At 53.0% G+C, this 25,340-nt stretch overlaps 1 protein-coding gene across 2 annotated transcripts in view; it reads left to right on the top strand.

Annotated features, from left to right (window-relative positions):
- The first annotated feature begins 14,702 nt into the window (after nucleotides 1-14,702).
- The window catches only part of SLIT3 (slit guidance ligand 3), a 1,020,157-nt gene continuing 1,009,519 nt past the window's right edge, over nucleotides 14,703-25,340 (top strand). Inside the window, exon 1 of one of the 2 annotated variants that reach the window (XM_069763866.1) lies at nucleotides 14,703-15,348. In XM_069763866.1, coding sequence (XP_069619967.1) covers nucleotides 15,164-15,348 — 185 coding nt within the window. In that variant the 5' untranslated portion in view covers nucleotides 14,703-15,163. The remainder of the gene's footprint in view (nucleotides 15,349-25,340) is intronic. The other variant, XM_069763867.1, reaches the window with a different exon arrangement.

Genomic DNA, 25,340 nt, shown 5'->3' with positions numbered 1-25,340 from the left:
CAGATGCTGATAGTAGGTGCAGACCCCGCTAGTGGGTGCAGATGCTGATAGTGAGTGCAGACGCTGATAGTGAGTGCAGATGCTGATAGTGAGTGCAGATGCTGATAGTGAGTGCAGACGCTGATAGTGAGTGCAGACGCTGATAGTGAGTGCAGATGCTGATAGTGAGTGCAGACGCTGATAGTGAGTGCAGACCCCGCTAGTGGGTGCAGATGCTGATAGTGAGTGCAGACGCTGATAGTGAGTGCAGATGCTGATAGTGAGTGCAGACGCTGATAGTGAGTGCAGACCCCACTACTGGGTGCAGATGCTGATAGTGAGTGCAGACGCTGATAGTGAGTGCAGACGCTGATAGTGAGTGCAGATGCTGATAGTGAGTGCAGACGCTGATAGTGAGTGCAGATGCTGATAGTGGGTGCAGACCCCGCTAGTGGGTGCAGATGCTGATAGTGAGTGCAGATGCTGATAGTGAGTGCAGACGCTGATAGTGAGTGCAGACGCTGATAGTGAGTGCAGACGCTGATAGTGAGTGCAGACCTCACTAGTGGGTGCAGATGCTGATAGTGAGTGCAGACGCTGATAGTGAGTGCAGACGCTGATAGTGAGTGCAGACCCCGCTAGTGGGTGCAGATGCTGATAGTGAGTGCAGATGCTGATAGTGAGTGCAGATGCTGATAGTGAGTGCAGACGCTGATAGTGAGTGCAGACCCCACTAGTGGGTGCAGATGCTGATAGTGAGTGCAGACGCTGATAGTGAGTGCAGACGCTGATAGTGAGTGCAGACCCCACTAGTGGGTGCAGATGCTGATAGTGAGTGCAGACCCCGCTAGTGGGTGCAGATGCTGATAGTGAGTGCAGATGCTGATAGTGAGTGCAGACCCCACTAGTGAGTGCAGACCCCACTAGTGGGTGCAGATGCTGATAGTGAGTGCAGACGCTGATAGTGAGTGCAGATGCTGATAGTGGGTGCAGATGCTGATAGTGAGTGCAGACGCTGATAGTGAGTGCAGACCCCACTAGTGGGTGCAGATGCTGATAGTGAGTGCAGACCCCGCTAGTGGGTGCAGATGCTGATAGTGAGTGCAGATGCTGATAGTGAGTGCAGACCCCACTAGTGAGTGCAGACCCCACTAGTGGGTGCAGATGCTGATAGTGAGTGCAGACGCTGATAGTGAGTGCAGATGCTGATAGTGGGTGCAGACGCTGATAGTGAGTGCAGACCCCGCTAGTGAGTGCAGATGCTGATAGTGAGTGCAGACCCCACTAGTGGGTGCAGATGCTGATAGTGAGTTCAGATGCTGATAGTGAGTGCAGACGCTGATAGTGAGTGCAGATGCTGATAGTGAGTGCAGACCCCACTAGTGAGTGCAGACCCCACTAGTAGGTGCAGATGCTGATAGTGAGTGCAGACCCCACTAGTGAGTGCAGACCCCACTAGTGAGTGCAGATGCTGATAGTGAGTGCAGACCCCACTAGTGGGTGCAGATGCTGATAGTGGGTGCAGACCCCGCTAGTGGGTGCAGATGCTGATAGTGGGTGCAGATGCTGATAGTGAGTGCAGAAGCTGATAGTGAGTGCAGACGCTGATAGTGAGTGCAGACGCTGATAGTGAGTGCAGACCCCGCTAGTGGGTGCAGATGCTGATAGTAAGTGCAGACGCTGATAGTGAGTGCAGATGCTGATAGTGAGTGCAGACGCTGATAGTGAGTGCAGATGCTGATAGTGGGTGCAGACCCCGCTAGTGGGTGCAGATGCTGATAGTGAGTGCAGACGCTGATAGTGAGTGCAGATGCTGATAGTGAGTGCAGATGCTGATAGTGAGTGCAGACGCTGATAGTGAGTGCAGACGCTGATAGTGAGTGCAGATGCTGATAGTGAGTGCAGACGCTGATAGTGAGTGCAGACCCCGCTAGTGGGTGCAGATGCTGATAGTGAGTGCAGACGCTGATAGTGAGTGCAGATGCTGATAGTGAGTGCAGACGCTGATAGTGAGTGCAGACCCCACTAGTGGGTGCAGATGCTGATAGTGAGTGCAGACGCTGATAGTGAGTGCAGATGCTGATAGTGAGTGCAGATGCTGATAGTGAGTGCAGACGCTGATAGTGAGTGCAGATGCTGATAGTGGGTGCAGACCCCGCTAGTGGGTGCAGATGCTGATAGTGAGTGCAGATGCTGATAGTGAGTGCAGACGCTGATAGTGAGTGCAGACGCTGATAGTGAGTGCAGACCCCACTAGTGGGTGCAGATGCTGATAGTGAGTGCAGACGCTGATAGTGAGTGCAGACGCTGATAGTGAGTGCAGACCCCGCTAGTGGGTGCAGATGCTGATAGTGAGTGCAGATGCTGATAGTGAGTGCAGATGCTGATAGTGAGTGCAGACGCTGATAGTGAGTGCAGACGCTGATAGTGAGTGCAGACCCCACTAGTGGGTGCAGATGCTGATAGTGAGTGCAGACGCTGATAGTGAGTGCAGACCCCACTAGTGGGTGCAGATGCTGATAGTGAGTGCAGACCCCGCTAGTGGGTGCAGATGCTGATAGTGAGTGCAGATGCTGATAGTGAGTGCAGACCCCACTAGTGAGTGCAGACCCCACTAGTGCAGACCCCACTGGTGCAGATGCTGATAGTGAGTGCAGACGCTGATAGTGAGTGCAGATGCTGATAGTGAGTGCAGACGCTGATAGAGAGTGCAGACCCCACTAGTGGGTGCAGATGCTGATAGTGAGTGCAGACCCCGCTAGTGGGTGCAGATGCTGATAGTGAGTGCAGATGCTGATAGTGAGTGCAGACCCCACTAGTGAGTGCAGACCCCACTAGTGGGTGCAGATGCTGATAGTGAGTGCAGACGCTGATAGTGAGTGCAGATGCTGATAGTGGGTGCAGACGCTGATAGTGAGTGCAGACCCCGCTAGTGAGTGCAGATGCTGATAGTGAGTGCAGACCCCACTAGTGGGTGCAGATGCTGATAGTGAGTTCAGATGCTGATAGTGAGTGCAGACGCTGATAGTGAGTGCAGATGCTGATAGTGAGTGCAGACCCCACTAGTGAGTGCAGACCCCACTAGTAGGTGCAGATGCTGATAGTGAGTGCAGACCCCACTAGTGAGTGCAGACCCCACTAGTGAGTGCAGATGCTGATAGTGAGTGCAGACCCCACTAGTGGGTGCAGATGCTGATAGTGGGTGCAGACCCCGCTAGTGGGTGCAGATGCTGATAGTGGGTGCAGACCCCACTAGTGGGTGCAGATGCTGATAGTGAGTGCAGACCCCACTAGTGGGTGCAGATGCTGATAGTGAGTGCAGACCCCACTAGTGGGTGCAGATCCTGATAGTGAGTGCAGACCCCACTAGTGGGTGCAGATGCTGATAGTGGGTGCAGACCCCGCTAGTGGGTGCAGATGCTGATAGTGGGTGCAGACCCCGCTAGTGGGTGCAGATGCTGATAGTGGGTGCAGACCCCACTAGTGGGTGCAGATGCTGATAGTGAGTGCAGATCCCGCTAGTGGGTGCAGATGCTGATAGTGAGTGCAGATGCTGATAGTGAGTACAGACCCCACTAGTGAGTGCAGACCCCACCAGTGGGTGCAGATGCTGATAGTGAGTGCAGACGCTGATAGTGAGTGCAGATGCTGATAGTGGGTGCAGATGCTGATAGTGAGTGCAGACGCTGATAGTGAGTGCAGACCCCACTAGTGGGTGCAGATGCTGATAGTGAGTGCAGACCCCGCTAGTGGGTGCAGATGCTGATAGTGAGTGCAGATGCTGATAGTGAGTGCAGACCCCACTAGTGAGTGCAGACCCCACTAGTGGGTGCAGATGCTGATAGTGAGTGCAGACGCTGATAGTGAGTGCAGATGCTGATAGTGGGTGCAGACGCTGATAGTGAGTGCAGACCCCGCTAGTGAGTGCAGATGCTGATAGTGAGTGCAGACCCCACTAGTGGGTGCAGATGCTGATAGTGAGTTCAGATGCTGATAGTGAGTGCAGACGCTGATAGTGAGTGCAGATGCTGATAGTGAGTGCAGACCCCACTAGTGAGTGCAGACCCCACTAGTAGGTGCAGATGCTGATAGTGAGTGCAGACCCCACTAGTGAGTGCAGACCCCACTAGTGAGTGCAGATGCTGATAGTGAGTGCAGACCCCACTAGTGGGTGCAGATGCTGATAGTGGGTGCAGACCCCGCTAGTGGGTGCAGATGCTGATAGTGGGTGCAGATGCTGAAAGTGAGTGCAGAAGCTGATAGTGAGTGCAGACGCTGATAGTGAGTGCAGACGCTGATAGTGAGTGCAGACCCCACTAGTGAGTGCAGATGCTGATAGTGAGTGCAGACCCCACTAGTGGGTGCAGATGCTGATAGTGGGTGCAGACCCCGCTAGTGGGTGCAGATGCTGATAGTGGGTGCAGACCCCACTAGTGGGTGCAGATGCTGATAGTGAGTGCAGACCCCACTAGTGGGTGCAGATGCTGATAGTGAGTGCAGACCCCACTAGTGGGTGCAGATGCTGATAGTGAGTGCAGACCCCACTAGTGGGTGCAGATGCTGATAGTGGGTGCAGACCCCGCTAGTGGGTGCAGATGCTGATAGTGGGTGCAGACCCCGCTAGTGGGTGCAGATGCTGATAGTGGGTGCAGACCCCACTAGTGAGTGCAGACCCCACTAGTGAGTGCAGATGCTGATAGTGAGTGCAGACCCCACTAGTGGGTGCAGATGCTGATAGTGGGTGCAGACCCCGCTAGTGGGTGCAGATGCTGATAGTGGGTGCAGACCCCACTAGTGGGTGCAGATGCTGATAGTGAGTGCAGACCCCACTAGTGGGTGCAGATGCTGATAGTGAGTGCAGACCCCACTAGTGGGTGCAGACCCCGCTAGTGGGTGCAGATGCTGATAGTGGGTGCAGACGCTGATAGTGAGTGCAGACGCTGATAGTGAGTGCAGACGCTGATAGTGAGTGCAGACCCCACTAGTGAGTGCAGATGCTGATAGTGAGTGCAGACCTCACTAGTGGGTGCAGATGCTGATAGTGGGTGCAGACCCCGCTAGTGGGTGCAGATGCTGATAGTGGGTGCAGACCCCACTAGTGGGTGCAGATGCTGATAGTGAGTGCAGACCCCACTAGTGGGTGCAGATGCTGATAGTGAGTGCAGACCCCACTAGTGGGTGCAGATGCTGATAGTGAGTGCAGACCCCACTAGTGGGTGCAGATGCTGATAGTGGGTGCAGACCCCGCTAGTGGGTGCAGATGCTGATAGTGAGTGCAGACCCCACTAGTGGGTGCAGATGCTGATAGTGGGTGCAGACCCCGCTAGTGGGTGCAGATGCTGATAGTGGGTGCAGACCCCGCTAGTGGGTGCAGATGCTGATAGTGGGTGCAGACCCCGCTAGTGGGTGCAGATGCTGATAGTGGGTGCAGACCCCGCTAGTGGGTGCAGATGCTGATAGTGGGTGCAGACCCCGCTAGTGGGTGCAGATGCTGATAGTGAGTGCAGTCCCCGCTAGTGGGTGCAGATGCTGATAGTGGGTGCAGACCCCGCTAGTGGGTGCAGATGCTGATAGTGGGTGCAGACCCCGCTAGTGGGTGCAGATGCTGATAGTGGGTGCAGACCCCGCTAGTGGGTGCAGATGCTGATAGTGGGTGCAGACCCCGCTAGTGGGTGCAGATGCTGATAGTGAGTGCAGACCCCGCTAGTGGGTGCAGATGCTGATAGTGGGTGCAGACCCCGCTAGTGGGTGCAGATGCTGATAGTGGGTGCAGACCCCGCTAGTGGGTGCAGATGCTGATAGTGAGTGCAGACCCCGCTAGTGGGTGCAGATGCTGATAGTGGGTGCAGACCCCGCTAGTGGGTGCAGATGCTGATAGTGGGTGCAGACCCCGCTAGTGGGTGCAGATGCTGATAGTGGGTGCAGACCCCGCTAGTGGGTGCAGATGCTGATAGTGGGTGCAGACCCCGCTAGTGGGTGCAGATGCTGATAGTGGGTGCAGACCCCGCTAGTGGGTGCAGATGCTGATAGTGAGTGCAGACCCCACTAGTGGGTGCAGATGCTGATAGTGGGTGCAGAAGCTGATAGTGAGTGCAGACCCCGCTAGTGGGTGCAGATGCTGATAGTGGGTGCAGATGCTGATAGTGAGTGCAGACCCCGCTAGTGGGTGCAGATGCTGATAGTGGGTGCAGATGCTGATAGTGAGTGCAGACCCCGCTAGTGGGTGCAGATGCTGATAGTGGGTGCAGACGCTGATAGTGAGTGCAGACCCCACTAGTGAGTGCAGACGCTGATAGTGAGTGCAGACGCTGATAGTGAGTGCAGACCCCGCTAGTGGGTGCAGATGCTGATAGTGAGTGCAGACCCCGCTAGTGGGTGCAGATGCTGATAGTGAGTGCAGACCCCGCTAGTGGGTGCAGATGCTGATAGTGGGTGCAGACCCCGCTAGTGGGTGCAGATGCTGATAGTGGGTGCAGACCCCGCTAGTGGGTGCAGATGCTGATAGTGGGTGCAGACCCCGCTAGTGGGTGCAGATGCTGATAGTGGGTGCAGACCCCGCTAGTGGGTGCAGATGCTGATAGTGGGTGCAGACCCCGCTAGTGGGTGCAGATGCTGATAGTGAGTGCAGACCCCGCTAGTGGGTGCAGATGCTGATAGTGGGTGCAGACCCCGCTAGTGGGTGCAGATGCTGATAGTGGGTGCAGACCCCGCTAGTGGGTGCAGATGCTGATAGTGGGTGCAGACCCCGCTAGTGGGTGCAGATGCTGATAGTGGGTGCAGACCCTGCTAGTGGGTGCAGATGCTGATAGTGGGTGCAGACCCCGCTAGTGGGTGCAGATGCTGATAGTGGGTGCAGACCCCGCTAGTGGGTGCAGATGCTGATAGTGGGTGCAGACCCCGCTAGTGGGTGCAGATGCTGATAGTGAGTGCAGTCCCCGCTAGTGGGTGCAGATGCTGATAGTGGGTGCAGACGCTGATAGTGAGTGCAGATGCTGATAGTGAGTGCAGACCCCACTAGTGAGTGCAGACCCCACTAGTGGGTGCAGATGCTGATAGTGAGTGCAGACGCTGATAGTGAGTGCAGATGCTGATAGTGGGTGCAGACGCTGATAGTGAGTGCAGACCCCGCTAGTGAGTGCAGATGCTGATAGTGAGTGCAGACCCCACTAGTGGGTGCAGATGCTGATAGTGAGTTCAGATGCTGATAGTGAGTGCAGACGCTGATAGTGAGTGCAGATGCTGATAGTGAGTGCAGACCCCACTAGTGAGTGCAGACCCCACTAGTAGGTGCAGATGCTGATAGTGAGTGCAGACCCCACTAGTGAGTGCAGACCCCACTAGTGAGTGCAGATGCTGATAGTGAGTGCAGACCCCACTAGTGGGTGCAGATGCTGATAGTGGGTGCAGACCCCGCTAGTGGGTGCAGATGCTGATAGTGGGTGCAGATGCTGATAGTGAGTGCAGAAGCTGATAGTGAGTGCAGACGCTGATAGTGAGTGCAGACGCTGATAGTGAGTGCAGACCCCACTAGTGAGTGCAGATGCTGATAGTGAGTGCAGACCCCACTAGTGGGTGCAGATGCTGATAGTGGGTGCAGACCCCGCTAGTGGGTGCAGATGCTGATAGTGGGTGCAGACCCCACTAGTGGGTGCAGATGCTGATAGTGAGTGCAGACCCCACTAGTGGGTGCAGATGCTGATAGTGAGTGCAGACCCCACTAGTGGGTGCAGATGCTGATAGTGAGTGCAGACCCCACTAGTGGGTGCAGATGCTGATAGTGGGTGCAGACCCCGCTAGTGGGTGCAGATGCTGATAGTGGGTGCAGACCCCGCTAGTGGGTGCAGATGCTGATAGTGGGTGCAGACCCCACTAGTGAGTGCAGACCCCACTAGTGAGTGCAGATGCTGATAGTGAGTGCAGACCCCACTAGTGGGTGCAGATGCTGATAGTGGGTGCAGACCCCGCTAGTGGGTGCAGATGCTGATAGTGGGTGCAGACCCCACTAGTGGGTGCAGATGCTGATAGTGAGTGCAGACCCCACTAGTGGGTGCAGATGCTGATAGTGAGTGCAGACCCCACTAGTGGGTGCAGACCCCGCTAGTGGGTGCAGATGCTGATAGTGGGTGCAGACGCTGATAGTGAGTGCAGACGCTGATAGTGAGTGCAGACGCTGATAGTGAGTGCAGACCCCACTAGTGAGTGCAGATGCTGATAGTGAGTGCAGACCTCACTAGTGGGTGCAGATGCTGATAGTGGGTGCAGACCCCGCTAGTGGGTGCAGATGCTGATAGTGGGTGCAGACCCCACTAGTGGGTGCAGATGCTGATAGTGAGTGCAGACCCCACTAGTGGGTGCAGATGCTGATAGTGAGTGCAGACCCCACTAGTGGGTGCAGATGCTGATAGTGAGTGCAGACCCCACTAGTGGGTGCAGATGCTGATAGTGGGTGCAGACCCCGCTAGTGGGTGCAGATGCTGATAGTGAGTGCAGACCCCGCTAGTGGGTGCAGATGCTGATAGTGGGTGCAGACCCCGCTAGTGGGTGCAGATGCTGATAGTGGGTGCAGACCCCGCTAGTGGGTGCAGATGCTGATAGTGGGTGCAGACCCCGCTAGTGGGTGCAGATGCTGATAGTGGGTGCAGACCCCGCTAGTGGGTGCAGATGCTGATAGTGGGTGCAGACCCCGCTAGTGGGTGCAGATGCTGATAGTGAGTGCAGTCCCCGCTAGTGGGTGCAGATGCTGATAGTGGGTGCAGACCCCGCTAGTGGGTGCAGATGCTGATAGTGGGTGCAGACCCCGCTAGTGGGTGCAGATGCTGATAGTGGGTGCAGACCCCGCTAGTGGGTGCAGATGCTGATAGTGGGTGCAGACCTTGCTAGTGGGTGCAGATGCTGATAGTGAGTGCAGACCCCGCTAGTGGGTGCAGATGCTGATAGTGGGTGCAGACCCCGCTAGTGGGTGCAGATGCTGATAGTGGGTGCAGACCCCGCTAGTGGGTGCAGATGCTGATAGTGAGTGCAGACCCCGCTAGTGGGTGCAGATGCTGATAGTGGGTGCAGACCCCGCTAGTGGGTGCAGATGCTGATAGTGGGTGCAGACCCCGCTAGTGGGTGCAGATGCTGATAGTGGGTGCAGACCCCGCTAGTGGGTGCAGATGCTGATAGTGGGTGCAGACCCCGCTAGTGGGTGCAGATGCTGATAGTGGGTGCAGACCCCGCTAGTGGGTGCAGATGCTGATAGTGAGTGCAGACCCCACTAGTGGGTGCAGATGCTGATAGTGGGTGCAGAAGCTGATAGTGAGTGCAGACCCCGCTAGTGGGTGCAGATGCTGATAGTGGGTGCAGATGCTGATAGTGAGTGCAGACCCCGCTAGTGGGTGCAGATGCTGATAGTGGGTGCAGATGCTGATAGTGAGTGCAGACCCCGCTAGTGGGTGCAGATGCTGATAGTGGGTGCAGACGCTGATAGTGAGTGCAGACCCCACTAGTGAGTGCAGACGCTGATAGTGAGTGCAGACGCTGATAGTGAGTGCAGACCCCGCTAGTGGGTGCAGATGCTGATAGTGAGTGCAGACCCCGCTAGTGGGTGCAGATGCTGATAGTGAGTGCAGACCCCGCTAGTGGGTGCAGATGCTGATAGTGGGTGCAGACCCCGCTAGTGGGTGCAGATGCTGATAGTGGGTGCAGACCCCGCTAGTGGGTGCAGATGCTGATAGTGGGTGCAGACCCCGCTAGTGGGTGCAGATGCTGATAGTGGGTGCAGACCCCGCTAGTGGGTGCAGATGCTGATAGTGGGTGCAGACCCCGCTAGTGGGTGCAGATGCTGATAGTGAGTGCAGACCCCGCTAGTGGGTGCAGATGCTGATAGTGGGTGCAGACCCCGCTAGTGGGTGCAGATGCTGATAGTGGGTGCAGACCCCGCTAGTGGGTGCAGATGCTGATAGTGGGTGCAGACCCCGCTAGTGGGTGCAGATGCTGATAGTGGGTGCAGACCCCGCTAGTGGGTGCAGATGCTGATAGTGGGTGCAGACCCCGCTAGTGGGTGCAGATGCTGATAGTGGGTGCAGACCCCGCTAGTGGGTGCAGATGCTGATAGTGGGTGCAGACCCCGCTAGTGGGTGCAGATGCTGATAGTGAGTGCAGACCCCGCTAGTGGGTGCAGATGCTGATAGTGGGTGCAGACCCCGCTAGTGGGTGCAGATGCTGATAGTGGGTGCAGACCCCGCTAGTGGGTGCAGATGCTGATAGTGGGTGCAGACCCCGCTAGTGGGTGCAGATGCTGATAGTGGGTGCAGACCCCGCTAGTGGGTGCAGATGCTGATAGTGAGTGCAGACCCCGCTAGTGGGTGCAGATGCTGATAGTGGGTGCAGACCCCGCTAGTGGGTGCAGATGCTGATAGTGGGTGCAGACCCCGCTAGTGGGTGCAGATGCTGATAGTGAGTGCAGACCCCGCTAGTGGGTGCAGATGCTGATAGTGGGTGCAGACCCCGCTAGTGGGTGCAGATGCTGATAGTGGGTGCAGACCCCGCTAGTGGGTGCAGATGCTGATAGTGGGTGCAGACCCCGCTAGTGGGTGCAGATGCTGATAGTGGGTGCAGACCCCGCTAGTGGGTGCAGATGCTGATAGTGGGTGCAGACCCCGCTAGTGGGTGCAGATGCTGATAGTGAGTGCAGACCCCACTAGTGGGTGCAGATGCTGATAGTGGGTGCAGATGCTGATAGTGAGTGCAGACCCCGCTAGTGGGTGCAGATGCTGATAGTGGGTGCAGATGCTGATAGTGAGTGCAGACCCCGCTAGTGGGTGCAGATGCTGATAGTGGGTGCAGACGCTGATAGTGAGTGCAGACCCCACTAGTGAGTGCAGACGCTGATAGTGAGTGCAGACGCTGATAGTGAGTGCAGACCCCGCTAGTGGGTGCAGATGCTGATAGTGAGTGCAGACCCCGCTAGTGGGTGCAGATGCTGATAGTGAGTGCAGACCCCGCTAGTGGGTGCAGATGCTGATAGTGGGTGCAGACCCCGCTAGTGGGTGCAGATGCTGATAGTGGGTGCAGACCCCGCTAGTGGGTGCAGATGCTGATAGTGGGTGCAGACCCCGCTAGTGGGTGCAGATGCTGATAGTGGGTGCAGACCCCGCTAGTGGGTGCAGATGCTGATAGTGAGTGCAGACCCCACTAGTGGGTGCAGATGCTGATAGTGGGTGCAGAAGCTGATAGTGAGTGCAGACCCCGCTAGTGGGTGCAGATGCTGATAGTGGGTGCAGATGCTGATAGTGAGTGCAGACCCCGCTAGTGGGTGCAGATGCTGATAGTGGGTGCAGATGCTGATAGTGAGTGCAGACCCCGCTAGTGGGTGCAGATGCTGATAGTGGGTGCAGACGCTGATAGTGAGTGCAGACCCCACTAGTGAGTGCAGACGCTGATAGTGAGTGCAGACGCTGATAGTGAGTGCAGACCCCGCTAGTGGGTGCAGATGCTGATAGTGAGTGCAGACCCCGCTAGTGGGTGCAGATGCTGATAGTGAGTGCAGACCCCGCTAGTGGGTGCAGATGCTGATAGTGGGTGCAGACCCCGCTAGTGGGTGCAGATGCTGATAGTGGGTGCAGACCCCGCTAGTGGGTGCAGATGCTGATAGTGGGTGCAGACCCCGCTAGTGGGTGCAGATGCTGATAGTGGGTGCAGACCCCGCTAGTGGGTGCAGATGCTGATAGTGGGTGCAGACCCCGCTAGTGGGTGCAGATGCTGATAGTGAGTGCAGACCCCGCTAGTGGGTGCAGATGCTGATAGTGGGTGCAGACCCCGCTAGTGGGTGCAGATGCTGATAGTGGGTGCAGACCCCGCTAGTGGGTGCAGATGCTGATAGTGGGTGCAGACCCCGCTAGTGGGTGCAGATGCTGATAGTGGGTGCAGACCCCGCTAGTGGGTGCAGATGCTGATAGTGGGTGCAGACCCCGCTAGTGGGTGCAGATGCTGATAGTGGGTGCAGACCCCGCTAGTGGGTGCAGATGCTGATAGTGGGTGCAGACCCCGCTAGTGGGTGCAGATGCTGATAGTGAGTGCAGACCCCGCTAGTGGGTGCAGATGCTGATAGTGGGTGCAGACCCCGCTAGTGGGTGCAGATGCTGATAGTGGGTGCAGACCCCGCTAGTGGGTGCAGATGCTGATAGTGGGTGCAGACCCCGCTAGTGGGTGCAGATGCTGATAGTGGGTGCAGACCCCGCTAGTGGGTGCAGATGCTGATAGTGAGTGCAGACCCCGCTAGTGGGTGCAGATGCTGATAGTGGGTGCAGACCCCGCTAGTGGGTGCAGATGCTGATAGTGGGTGCAGACCCCGCTAGTGGGTGCAGATGCTGATAGTGAGTGCAGACCCCGCTAGTGGGTGCAGATGCTGATAGTGGGTGCAGACCCCGCTAGTGGGTGCAGATGCTGATAGTGGGTGCAGACCCCGCTAGTGGGTGCAGATGCTGATAGTGGGTGCAGACCCCGCTAGTGGGTGCAGATGCTGATAGTGGGTGCAGACCCCGCTAGTGGGTGCAGATGCTGATAGTGGGTGCAGACCCCGCTAGTGGGTGCAGATGCTGATAGTGAGTGCAGACCCCACTAGTGGGTGCAGATGCTGATAGTGGGTGCAGACGCTGATAGTGAGTGCAGACCCCGCTAGTGGGTGCAGATGCTGATAGTGGGTGCAGATGCTGATAGTGAGTGCAGACCCCACTAGTGGGTGCAGATGCTGATAGTGGGTGCAGACGCTGATAGTGAGTGCAGACCCCGCTAGTGGGTGCAGATGCTGATAGTGGGTGCAGACGCTGATAGTGAGTGCAGACCCCACTAGTGAGTGCAGACGCTGATAGTGAGTGCAGACGCTGATAGTGAGTGCAGACCCCACTAGTGAGTGCAGATGCTGATAGTGGGTGCAGACGCTGATAGTGAGTGCAGACCCCGCTAGTGGGTGCAGATGCTGATAGTGGGTGCAGATGCTGATAGTGGGTGCAGACCCCGCTAGTGGGTGCAGATGGTGATAGTGAGTGCAGACCCCGCTAGTGGGTGCAGATGCTGATAGTGGGTGCAGACCCCGCTAGTGGGTGCAGATGCTGATAGTGGGTGCAGACCCCGCTAGTGGGTGCAGATGCTGATAGTGGGTGCAGACCCCGCTAGTGGGTGCAGATGCTGATAGTGGGTGCAGACCCCGCTAGTGGGTGCAGATGCTGATAGTGGGTGCAGACCCCGCTAGTGGGTGCAGATGCTGATAGTGGGTGCAGACCCCGCTAGTGGGTGCAGATGCTGATAGTGGGTGCAGACCCCGCTAGTGGGTGCAGATGCTGATAGTGAGTGCAGACCCCACTAGTGGGTGCAGATGCTGATAGTGGGTGCAGACCCCGCTAGTGGGTGCAGATGCTGATAGTGAGTGCAGACCCCGCTAGTGGGTGCAGATGCTGATAGTGGGTGCAGATGCTGATAGTGAGTGCAGACCCCGCTAGTGGGTGCAGATGCTGATAGTGGGTGCAGACGCTGATAGTGAGTGCAGACCCCACTAGTGAGTGCAGACGCTGATAGTGAGTGCAGACCCCGCTAGTGGGTGCAGATGCTGATAGTGGGTGCAGATGCTGATAGTGAGTGCAGACCCCGCTAGTGGGTGCAGATGCTGATAGTGAGTGCAGACCCCGCTAGTGGGTGCAGATGCTGATAGTGGGTGCAGATGCTGATAGTGAGTGCAGACCCCGCTAGTGGGTGCAGATGCTGATAGTGGGTGCAGACGCTGATAGTGAGTGCAGACCCCACTAGTGAGTGCAGACGCTGATAGTGAGTGCAGACGCTGATAGTGAGTGCAGACCCCACTAGTGAGTGCAGATGCTGATAGTGAGTGCAGACGCTGATAGTGAGTGCAGACCCCACTAGTGAGTGCAGATGCTGATAGTGAGTGCAGATGCTGATAGTGGGTGCAGATGCTGATAGTGGGTGCAGATGCTGATAGTGGGTGCAGATGCTGATAGTGGGTGCAGATGCTGATAGTGGGTGCAGATGCTGATAGTGGGTGCAGACCCCGCTAGTGGGTGCAGATGCTGATAGTGGGTGCAGATGCTGATAGTGAGTGCAGACCCCGCTAGTGGGTGCAGATGCTGATAGTGGGTGCAGACGCTGATAGTGAGTGCAGACCCCACTAGTGAGTGCAGACGCTGATAGTGAGTGCAGACCCCGCTAGTGGGTGCAGATGCTGATAGTGGGTGCAGATGCTGATAGTGAGTGCAGACCCCGCTAGTGGGTGCAGATGCTGATAGTGAGTGCAGACCCCGCTAGTGGGTGCAGATGCTGATAGTGGGTGCAGATGCTGATAGTGAGTGCAGACCCCGCTAGTGGGTGCAGATGCTGATAGTGGGTGCAGACGCTGATAGTGAGTGCAGACCCCACTAGTGAGTGCAGACGCTGATAGTGAGTGCAGACGCTGATAGTGAGTGCAGACCCCACTAGTGAGTGCAGATGCTGATAGTGAGTGCAGATGCTGATAGTGAGTGCAGATGCTGATAGTGGGTGCAGATGCTGATAGTGGGTGCAGATGCTGATAGTGGGTGCAGATGCTGATAGTGGGTGCAGAATGATGCAGCCGCTGATTGCGCTGTTCCCGCCCTTTCCACTCGTCAGTCGGTGCAGGAATGTGCACGTCACTCCCGTGTGCACCAATGAACCCGGCGTGCAGATTTTGGAGGGGGCTGGAAGCTTTTGATCCCACTTTCCCGGGACAGTAGAGGAGATGTGTCCTCTCCGCTGTGTCAGTCACACGCTCCGGCATAAGCTGCACTGAGCGGCTGCTCGCTGACTGACAGACTGACTGACCGACTGACCGACCCAGCAGGCGCCCCGTGAACTTATTACCTGGCAAAGCGGCCACTAGGGGGAGGCAGGCGTGAGGACAATTCCTCCAGCTGACTCCCGGGAAGCGGTCGGCTTCCAGCTCAGTCTCGGTTCTCGCTGTTCCTTCTCTTCCAGCATCGCGGAGATTTCCCCTCATCAGGACGGACCGGACCTTGACAAGCCGTGGGCTGAGCTTGTACCCGAGGACTTCTCCTGCCCGGAGGTCTGTGCCGGGTGCGAGGATGAACTTGGCAGCAGCGCTGGGTGGTGAGTGCGGAGAGTGCTGAGCCCCGGCGACCTGTAGCTTCTCCAGAGGAAGGGCCACTAGGAGGAGAACATGCTGCCGCAGCCCCGAGGGGGACACGTGACCCTGCTGCTGGTCCTGGGGGTCTGGAGTCTCCTCACTCTTACCCTGGTGGATAGTTGTCCTGCCAAGTGTACCTGCTCCGGGCTCAATGTGGATTGCCATGGCCTGGCACTGAGAGCTGTGCCCAAGGGGCTCCCCAGGAATGCCGAGAGATTGTGAGTATGCCCTCCTATATGTGCCCTGCTAGTGGTGGGATTCTGGTGGAGGAGCTGGCATGGCTGACCTCCAGCGCTGCCGGCCTCAGTAGTCAGTGTCCTGGAGCTGCCCAGCCGCCTGTCACTATCATAGCCATCAGTATCCCTGATCTCTGCCGGACACCATATACTGCTCATATTATTATTATTGGGGTTGCTATTATATCACTGTGTACGGCTCTGCGCTATGTACGGCTCTGCGCTGTGTACAGCTCTGCACTGTATACAGCTCTGCACTGTGTACGGCTCTGCGCTGTGTACGGCTCTGCGCTGTGTACGGCTCTGCGCTGTGTACGGCTCTGCACTGTATACAGCTCTGCGCTGTGTACGGCTCTGCACTGTGTACGGCTCTGCACTGTATACAGCTCTGCGCTGTGTACGGCTCTGAGTGGTGTGCGGCTCTGCGCTGTGTACGGCTCTGCGCTGTGTGCGGCTCTGCGCTGTGTGCGGCTCTGCGCTGTGTACGGCTCTGCACTGTATACAGCTCTGCGCTATGTACGGCTCTGCGCTATGTACGGCTCTGCACTGTATACAGCTCTGCGCTATGTACGGCTCTGCACTGTGTACGGCTCTGCACTGTATACAGCTCTGCGCTATGTACGGCTCTGCACTGTGTACGGCTCTGCACTGTATACAGCTCTGCGCTGTGTACGGCTCTGAGTGGTGTGCGGCTCTGCACTGTGTACGGCTCTGCGCTATGTACGGCTCTGCGCTATGTACGGCTCTGCACTGTGTACGGCTCTGCACTGTATACAGCTCTGCGCTGTGTACGGCTCTGAGTGGTGTGCGGCTCTGCGCTGTGTACGGCTCTGCACTGTATACAGCTCTGCGCTATGTACGGCTCTGCGCTGTGTACGGCTCTGCGCTATGTACGGCTCTGCACTGTGTACGGCTCTGCACTGTATACAGCTCTGCGCTATGTACGGCTCTGCACTGTGTACGGCTCTGCACTGTATACAGCTCTGCGCTATGTACGGCTCTGCACTGTGTACGGCTCTGCACTGTATACAGCTCTGCACTGTGTACGGCTCTGAGTGGTGTGCGGCTCTGCGCTGTGTACGGCTCTGCACTGTATACAGCTCTGCGCTGTGTACGGCTCTGCGCTGTGTACGGCTCTGCGCTGTGTACGGCTCTGCGCTGTGTACGGCTCTGCGCTGTATACAGCTCTGCGCTATGTACGGCTCTGCGCTGTGTACGGCTCTGCACTGTATACAGCTCTGCGCTGTAATGGATTTGGTTTTTAGGCTCTGCAAATGCCCAAAACTACAGTAGATCTATTCCGTTACAAATGGAGCAGGCAACAGGAAAGCAAAGTGTTAATCCATGTTTGATGTAGTTATTTTCTGTTACAAAATGACATGTGAATAGTGCCATACACTTTCCTGGCAGCAGGGTGGCGTATCATGTTTTCATAAAGAGAAAGGTGGGGAATTGATCAGGGATGAGAGAGCACTACAATGCTCCGATGCTCTGTACTGACACTGAGAATTCCTAATGGTTGGATGCTGATTTCAAGTAACGAGTATATTGGTGTCAATGGAAAATCTGAGCAGTTTTCTAGCAGACCCTGCAAGGAAGTCCGAGGAGCAGTGAAAATGTTGAATTGGAAGGAGAACAGCATGGGGAAGACCCCTGGAGGCAGCTCTGACTCCCAGATTACTGCTGAGAACAATGATGTCAGACTTTTTCTCCACTTTAGGGCGGTTTCACACGTGAGGTGACAGTTTCCTCACATACCGGAGACACTGACACACGTACACGCATTAAAATCCTATGCATCTGTTCAAATGTCATTGATTTTTTTTTTTTGCGGACCGTGTCTCCGTGTGCCAAACACGGAGACATGTCAGTGTTCGTGGGAGCGCACGTATTACACGGACCCATTAAAGTCAATGGGTCCATGTAAAACACGTACCGCACACGCTGTCCCCCCCACTGGTGCTGAAGCCGCCATTCATATCTTCTCTGCAGCAGCATTTGCTGCAGAGAAGATATGAATAATAGTGTTTAAAATAAAGATCTATGTGCCTACCCTGTGCGCCCCCCCCCGCTGTTCTGAAAATACTCACCCGGCTCCCTCGTTGGCTGTCGCTGCTTCCTGTTCTGGCCGCATCTTCTCCTGTATGCAGTCACGTGGGGCCGCTCATTTACAGTAATGAATATGCAGCTCCACCTCCCATAGGGAGGGCGGGGGGCACATAGATCTTTATTTTAAACACTATTATTCATATCTTCTCTGTAGCAAACGCTGCTGCAGGGAAGATATGAATCGCGGCTTCAGCACCAGATGCTGGTACGTGTGGTACCCAGTGGACACACGGGCGGCACACGTGTGCCACACTGATGTGCCACAGAAACGTAGGGGCACACGGACACGGATAATTCCGGTACCGATTTTTTTCCGGTACTGGAATTATCTGGACGTGTGTCACCAGCCTTAAGGAGTGATAGCAAAATATTCAAAATCGACAAGAAACTGGAGTTTACAGGAAAAAAAAGTTAAAAACCTACTTTCCTGTATAATGACTTGTATATGAGGCAACATTTTAAAAGGATGTATGAAAAAAAAACATTTAAGTAAACCGAAATTGACTTTTTTATTTTTTTTAATTAAAAAATTTGGAAATGCCAGTGTAATTTATAAAGGAAGCAAGAACTTCCAAAAAATTAGATGGAAAAGGGACTGCAATACACCCTGTATTGGACATACAGGAGGGCGTCATACACATTGTGTTCAACTTGTGATGTATTGGTACTCCTAGACTCACAAAGGCTATGCACTAAGTGCAAAGCCTGCCAAAAATTACAAGCAGGGTCATCCATACAGCCTTGAAGTCTCTAACTGTAGTGCCTCATTTAAATATTTATTGTGAATAAAGTGTAGTTGTGGTACTCCTACACTTATTAAGGCTCTGCACACAGTAAAAAGCCAGGAAAAGTTATAAGGAGGGTCATCTATGCACCCTTGAAGGCTACAACAATTCAAATATAGAACATTAAAAACACCTTGTGCTGCTGTTGTCTGGTGGTGTGGAAAAGCTGGGGGCTAATCCAGGCTTTGTTCATTTTATCAGAGTGAGTGTGTCATCATTCTCTCTTGACAGATGAATGCGCCTGTCGAGATCCTAGTGGCAGGGCAGCACCTCACCTCCAAGGCATTAAGGGACAACTGGTACCAGGTGTCCAGCTTTGAAGGACGCACAGGAATTAGGGAGTATGCTGGTTTGGTCAGTCGGATATTGCTTTACCATCTTCAAAAACTTTTCCCTCCTGGTCAAAAATACGCAGTCATCAGGCCCTGGATGGTGTCATGATTCTGCTGTGTCTCCTTGGCCTCTCCTCCTTGTTTGGGCAATGGAACTTTTTCAACATCTTTTCCACAATGGCCTTCTGATATAGCACTATTTTAAACACTGAAAAATGGAGTTCCATACACAGAGAAAATTAAGTAGGTTTTTTTTTTGTTTGTTTGCTTTTTTTAAATTGTACATTTTATTTTGAATACTGTGAACAAAATAAATCACAACATAACACAGAAGTAGAGCAAAGGAAAAAGGCCCTAGTTTGGAAACAGTAAATCCCCGGCAAAATCAATAAATGTGTTTAATAATTCACTCCTGTTCCTCCTCAGCCTCCACCTCCTCATTGTTACCCAATTTCCAGTCAGCAAATGAGATGACTCTGGGTTGGGTAGTATCTCTCTGTCTTCCTCCATCTCTACCTGATCTGCATGCATAGCTTCATGTTTAATTGTGAGCAGCAACTGTTTTAAGTAGGTTGAAGCGGGATTGTTGCACGGACTATGGCATCATCAACGCTCACCATATTTGTGGAGTCCTCAAAGTTTTGGAGAACCGCACAAATGTCAGAAATCCATGCCCACTCTTAAGTTATGTGCGTAGGCTGCCCAGAATACCGTTGGGCATGATGGAGCTGAAATTCGACAACTGGCCTCTGCAGCTCATAAAGCCTTGCAAGCATGTGCACTGTGGAGTTCCAGCATGTGATGACATCACAAACTAGTCGGTGTGCTGGCACTTGCATGAGCTGCTGCAGCACTGCCAGAGTGGCTGTAACTATAGCCGACTTGCGGAAATGAACTCTGATAAGGCATACCTTGACCAGAAGGTCTAGTAAAACTGGATGTTTTCAGAAACCGCTGAACTACAAAGTTGAGCACGCGTGCCAATCATGGTACACGTGTGAGCTTGCCAAATGTCACAGGTCATGCCCGTAATCGCACACGACTATGCCTGGTCGGAGGTTCAGTGGCAAAATCCACAGATCTGTCTGGTCTGTTCCTTTTTAAGTACATCTGCTGCCGTATCCGATTTGTCTCCTAAACAAATTGCCTTCATCAGAACCTGTTGCCGCTTCGCTGAGGCAGTGGCGCAGAGCTTATAGCTTTCGACTGATATGTACGACTTGCTCTGAGATAAAATTTTGGAGATGGGGCATGAAGAGGAGCAGAAAGGGGTGCAGGAACAGTTGTAGGAGGTGGAGGAAACCCTGATAGAATTAGGGCCAGCAATCCTTGATGTAGGGAGCACATGTGCCATTCCGGAGTCGGTCTTAGCCCCAGCCTCCACAATGTTCGCTCAGTGTGCCAGGAAAATGTAGCCTCCCTGGCCACAAGCTTTTGTCCATGTGTCAGTTAAGTTGACAATCCAAGTAAGTGCGTTGGTGAGGGCATGGGTGATCTTGGGCACGCGCTGATACAAGGTGAGGATGCTACACCAGGAGAGAGAAAAAGTGGGGACTGAGTACTGAGGGAACGCCTCCACCATGAGTCGGCGGAAATCCTCCGTAGGTGCCTCTTGTCCTGGGACACCTGACAACAGAGTTGTGACAATGTTGTTGTATTGAGCTCCACATAGTGTCCTAGTGTGGGATCTCTAGTCTCCTCTGACTCAACTTGATGGTAGAACATTGTGAAGAATACATGATCCAGACTCTTGGGTGGTCAGACTTTACCGTGTGGATGACTTGGTGGTCCTGGCAAGCTTGTTGGAATCATTATCTGCTATCCAACCGACCACCTGTTCGCACTGGTGTGGCTTTAGGAGTGATGTACTGTACCTTCCTGCAAACTGGGACAGGAGACTGTGTCGTGGGTGGGATTTTCTTGTGCTCTAGCAGAAGGCATAGGCGCCCCTGCCCCAAGTCCTCGGCATCTACGTGCACCATCATCAGCACTTATACTTCCCCTTCCACATCCCTTACCGCATGCCTTAAGCATTTTCTGATTGCTTTAATAAAAATAAAAGTTACCTGCAGCAGTCAAATCGTTTTCTTGCAGTTTAATACCACAGTTATGTAACGCAAAGCATGTAAAAGTGTATGGATGATAAATTCAATACAGGAACATTTTTTAACGTTTTTTTTTAAATGTTATATAGCCCCAAAATGTAACAGAAAGCACATGATACTTAATTAGCCCTGCCTAGAGGCTGTTTTGTACCTTCCTCTCTCCCTCTCTCCCTCTCTCCCTCCCTCCCTCTCTCCCTCTCTCCCTCTCTCCCTCTCTCCCCCCTATGTCAAGGGAAGAATGTATCTGATACAAACAGCAAAGGACAATATTATTAATATTCAGTTTTTTTACACTGAGCATGCTCTAAATCAGTATTTAGTAGCCAATTGTCCAGACAGACCCAAATCCATATAAAACTGCCATGGGGCTTCATTCCTCAAAGTGCCAGCAAGAAGCATACAAGCAAGAAGCCTGCCAGCAACCTGCCTGATGGATAGATGCATGGATGGTCACAATATTTGCTATAACTCCATCCATTTCTGCCTCTTGCTCTAAACCCTCTCAAAGATGGGGTGTTAAAACACTCAGTATATAGGTTTTCATTATTTTCCAGTAGCCAATCACATTTGGGAGCCTCCCAATTGGAGGTATGGACAACGGATCTGTCAAAGAAATGGATGGAAAAACGGGTAAGATGGATGTAACGGATCCAGTTTTTTGACGGAACCGTCTAGCGGATCTGTCAAAAAACTGGATCTGTTGCATCCGTTTTACACCATTTTTGACGCATGCGTCGATACATCGCGCTGACAGGTTGTGACGTCCGCCAGACGACAGAAGTGTGAAAGAGGCCTAATGCTCCTCGAATGCCAAGCATATCCGAGTATCAATGAGCACGCACCTAGAATTGATACATCTGTATGTGATCATGGATAAGCTGATCCAGATTTTGAGATTTTATTATATAAATAGTATCTTAACCCCTTCCTGACATGCACCGTACTAGTACTGCCCTGCGGGAACTGAGTTCCCGCAAACCACAGTACTAGTACAGCGGCACGATCGTGCGGCCTCACGCTGAGCGCCGCGGTGATCACGTGCGTGTGTCAGCTGTATATGACAGCTGATACCCCGCAGCAATGCCCACGATCAGCGCTAGCGATGATCGTGGGCATTTAGCCCCTCTGATGCCGCTGTCAGTAGTGACAGCGACACAGAGGGGCATCGCGCAAGAACGGGGGCTCCCTGCGCTCTCCCACCGGAACAACGCGATGCGATCGCGTTGTTCTGGTGTTCTGGAAGGAGTCCCTGGATCCAAAATGGCCGCGGGTCTCCTTCCGTGTCCTGAAGTGAAGTGGCTTGCCGACACCGGAAAGCCTCCTGCACTGCCTGTCAGATCGCTGATCTGACACAGTGCTATGCAAAGTGTCAGATCAGCGATCTGATCTAATATAGTGATGTCCCAACCTGGGACCATGTTAGAAAGTAAAAAAAATAAAATAAAGAAAAAAAAATTCCCAATAAATCCATTTATTTACAGGTATGTAAATTTAAAAAAAAAAACAATAAAAGTACACATATTTGGTATCGCCGCGTCCGTAACGACCCGCTCTATAAAACTATCCCACTAGTTAACCCCTTCAGTGAACACTGCAAAAAAAAAAGAGGCAAAAAATACAATGCTTTATTATCATATCGGCAAACAAAAAGTGGAATAACAGGCAATCAAAAAGACGGATATAAATAAACATGGTACCGCTGAAAACAACATCTTGTCCTGCAAAAAAAAAGCCGCTATACAGCATCATCAGCAGAAAAATAAGTTATAGCTCTCCGAATAAAGCGATGCAAAAACAATTATTTTTTTATAGAAAATAGTTTTTGTGTAAAAGCGCCAAAACATAAAAAAATGATATAAATGAGGTATCGCTATAATCGTACTGACCTGAAGAATAAAGCTGCTTTTTCAATTTTACCACACGTGGAACGGTATAAACGCCTCCCCCAAAAGAAATTCATGAATAGCTGGTTTTTGTTAATTCCGCCTCCCACAAATCAGAATAAAAGGCAATCAAAAAATGTCATGTGCCTGAAAATGGTGCCAATAAAACATCAACTCGTCCCGCAAAAAACAAGACCTCACATGACTCTGAGCCAAAATATGGATAAATTATAGCTCTCAAAATGTGGTGATGCATAAACTATTTTTTGCAATAAAAAGCGTCCTTTAGTGTGTGATGGCTGCCAATCATAAAAATCAGCCAAAAAACGCTATAAAAGTAAATCAAACCCCCCCCCCCCAAAAAAAAAAAAAAAAATCAAATCCCCCCCCTTCATCACCCTCCTAGTTAGGGAAAAATAATAAAATTTTAAAAAATGTATTTATTTCCATTTTCCCATTAGGGTTGAGGCTAAAGTTTGGGTTGGGGTTAGGTTTGGGGCTAAAATTAGGGTTTGGATTACATTTACGGTTGGGATTAGGGTTAGGGGTGTGGTTAGGATTATGGTTGGGATTAGAGTTAGGGGTGTGTTTGGGTTAGGGTTTCAGTTAGAATTGGGGGGTTTCCACTGTTTAGGCACATCAGGGGCTCTCCAAACGTGACTTGGCGTCCGATCTCAATTCCAGCCAATTCTGTGTTGAAAAACTAAAACAGTGCTCCTTCCTTTCCGAGCTCTCCCGTGCGCCCAAACAGGGGTTTACTCCAATATATGGAGTATCAGCGTACTCAGGACAAATTGGACAACAAATTTTGGGGTCCAATTTCTCCTGTTACCCTTGGGGAAAATACAAAACGGGGCTAAAAAATAATTTTTGTGAAAAAAAAAAAAAAAGGATTTTTCTCTAGTCACCTTCCACGACGGCATACGGAGGTTGCCTCTTTGCCCTAATGGGGAACAGGAAATGGAGAGGTTAAAAGGCCCTCCCACCTCCCTCTCACCAGTGTCTTTCCTGTTCCCCATGAGACAGGAGAGGTTTACTGCGTATGCAGTAGTAGCCGGTAACTACTGCTGCACAGGCTCTGCCTAAATGTAACCGGGCAGCATGGGGTCATATCTCACCTCCCCTCGTTATGCTGCTCCTGTCGCGCCGCGCTGCGGTTTCCTCGGGACCTGGTCCTAGCCTTCCCACGCCCCCGTGAGGGCAAAGCAGGCTAGAGTTTCCATCCGGAGTCCTTCTGGAGCTCTCCGGTTTCCTCTCCTCCACATGCCGCTGGCGACCCGGAAGTGATCGCGCGCGTCACTTCCGGTCCTTTCTGCGCTCCCCGGAGTCACTTCCGCTGGCGGTATCTCGTGCAGGACGGCGTCCTCCACCTTGGACCATGGAGGGGAGGAGGATTTTTCAAATCGCTGGGGGCAGGGACATGCCATAAACGCATAAAACCTGCCAGAAGACGTCGCAGGTAAGACTATCCTGACATGGAGAACAGTACCTGCCCTGCGCTTGCAGAGCCCAGCGCTGCCCCTGCCACAGTAAGTGCTGCAGGGACAGGGGGTCCTTAGTTAGGTACTTGGGGGTATTATTAGTATGACTCTCTCTCCCCTCTCATTGCAGGGAGAAAAGTCTACCCCCAAAACTACTACTAAAAAGAAGTGTGCCATCTGTCACATTAAGCTGCCACCATTATGGGAGAATAAACTCTGCAGGACCTGTACTGACAAGATTGTCAGGGCAGAGCAACCTTCTTTACTGGAAGAAATACGCTGTTTGGTCAAACAAGAGGTGCAATCCTCCCTAGCGGCCTTTACCCCCCCCACACCCTCCACCACTCTCTCCAGCTAAAAAAAGGAAGATCCAGGAGGAGGATTCTGATTCTGAATCAGACCTCTCCTATGCCTCATCCTCGGGCCGACGGGAGGAACCTACGTCCCCTATAACCGCTGAAGCTAGGAAGTATCTTTTCTCTTCAAAATGGGTTGAGGATCTAGTAGCTGCTGTACGCAGTACTATGGGGCTGGAGGAAGAGCCAGAGCCACAGTCCATACAGGACCAGATGTTTGGCAGTATATCCAAGGGTAAACAGGTGGGGTTCCCAATCCACTCAAATATATCCTACATGATTGATCAAGAGTGGGAATTACCTGAAAAACGTCTCAGTACTCCATCCGAGATGAAGCATAGATTCCCCTTAGAAGGGGATTTGACCAAATGGGATATCCCTAAAGTTGATTCACAGGTGGCAAGAGTGGCTAAGAGAACGGCTCTTCCGTTCGAAGACTCGTCTCAATTAAAAGACCCAATGGACAGAAAAATAGAAAGTGTTGAAAAAATCGTGGGAGACCTCCTCGGTAGCCCTCAAAGCCAATATTGCTTCAACATGTGTGGCTAGAGCACTTTTCCGTTGGATAGGTGAACTAGAATCCCACATATCCCAGGGTGCCTCTAGAGCTGAATTATTGGAATCTCTACCCAGTCTCCTTAGAGCCACGGGTTTCCTAGCAGATTCTTCTATGGAGACCATCAGAATTGCTGCTAGGTCCTTAGTTCAGACTAATTCGGCTAGAAGGGCGCTTTGGTTGAAAATGTGGTCCGGTGATATCACCTCCAAGGCCAAATTATGTGCCATACCATTTAAGGGTAACTATGTCTTTGGGCCTTCCCTGGATGACATCTTGGAAAAGGCAACCGATAAAAAGAAAGCCCTCCCAGAACAAAAACCTCCCAAAAAGAAGTTTTTTCATCCCTTTCGGGGCCAAACCTCCC

Source organism: Ranitomeya imitator, chromosome 4 (genome assembly GCF_032444005.1).
Source record: "Ranitomeya imitator isolate aRanImi1 chromosome 4, aRanImi1.pri, whole genome shotgun sequence".
In the NCBI taxonomy this organism is placed as follows: domain Eukaryota; kingdom Metazoa; phylum Chordata; class Amphibia; order Anura; family Dendrobatidae; genus Ranitomeya; species Ranitomeya imitator.
This window is presented reverse-complemented; position numbering and strand designations above follow the sequence as displayed.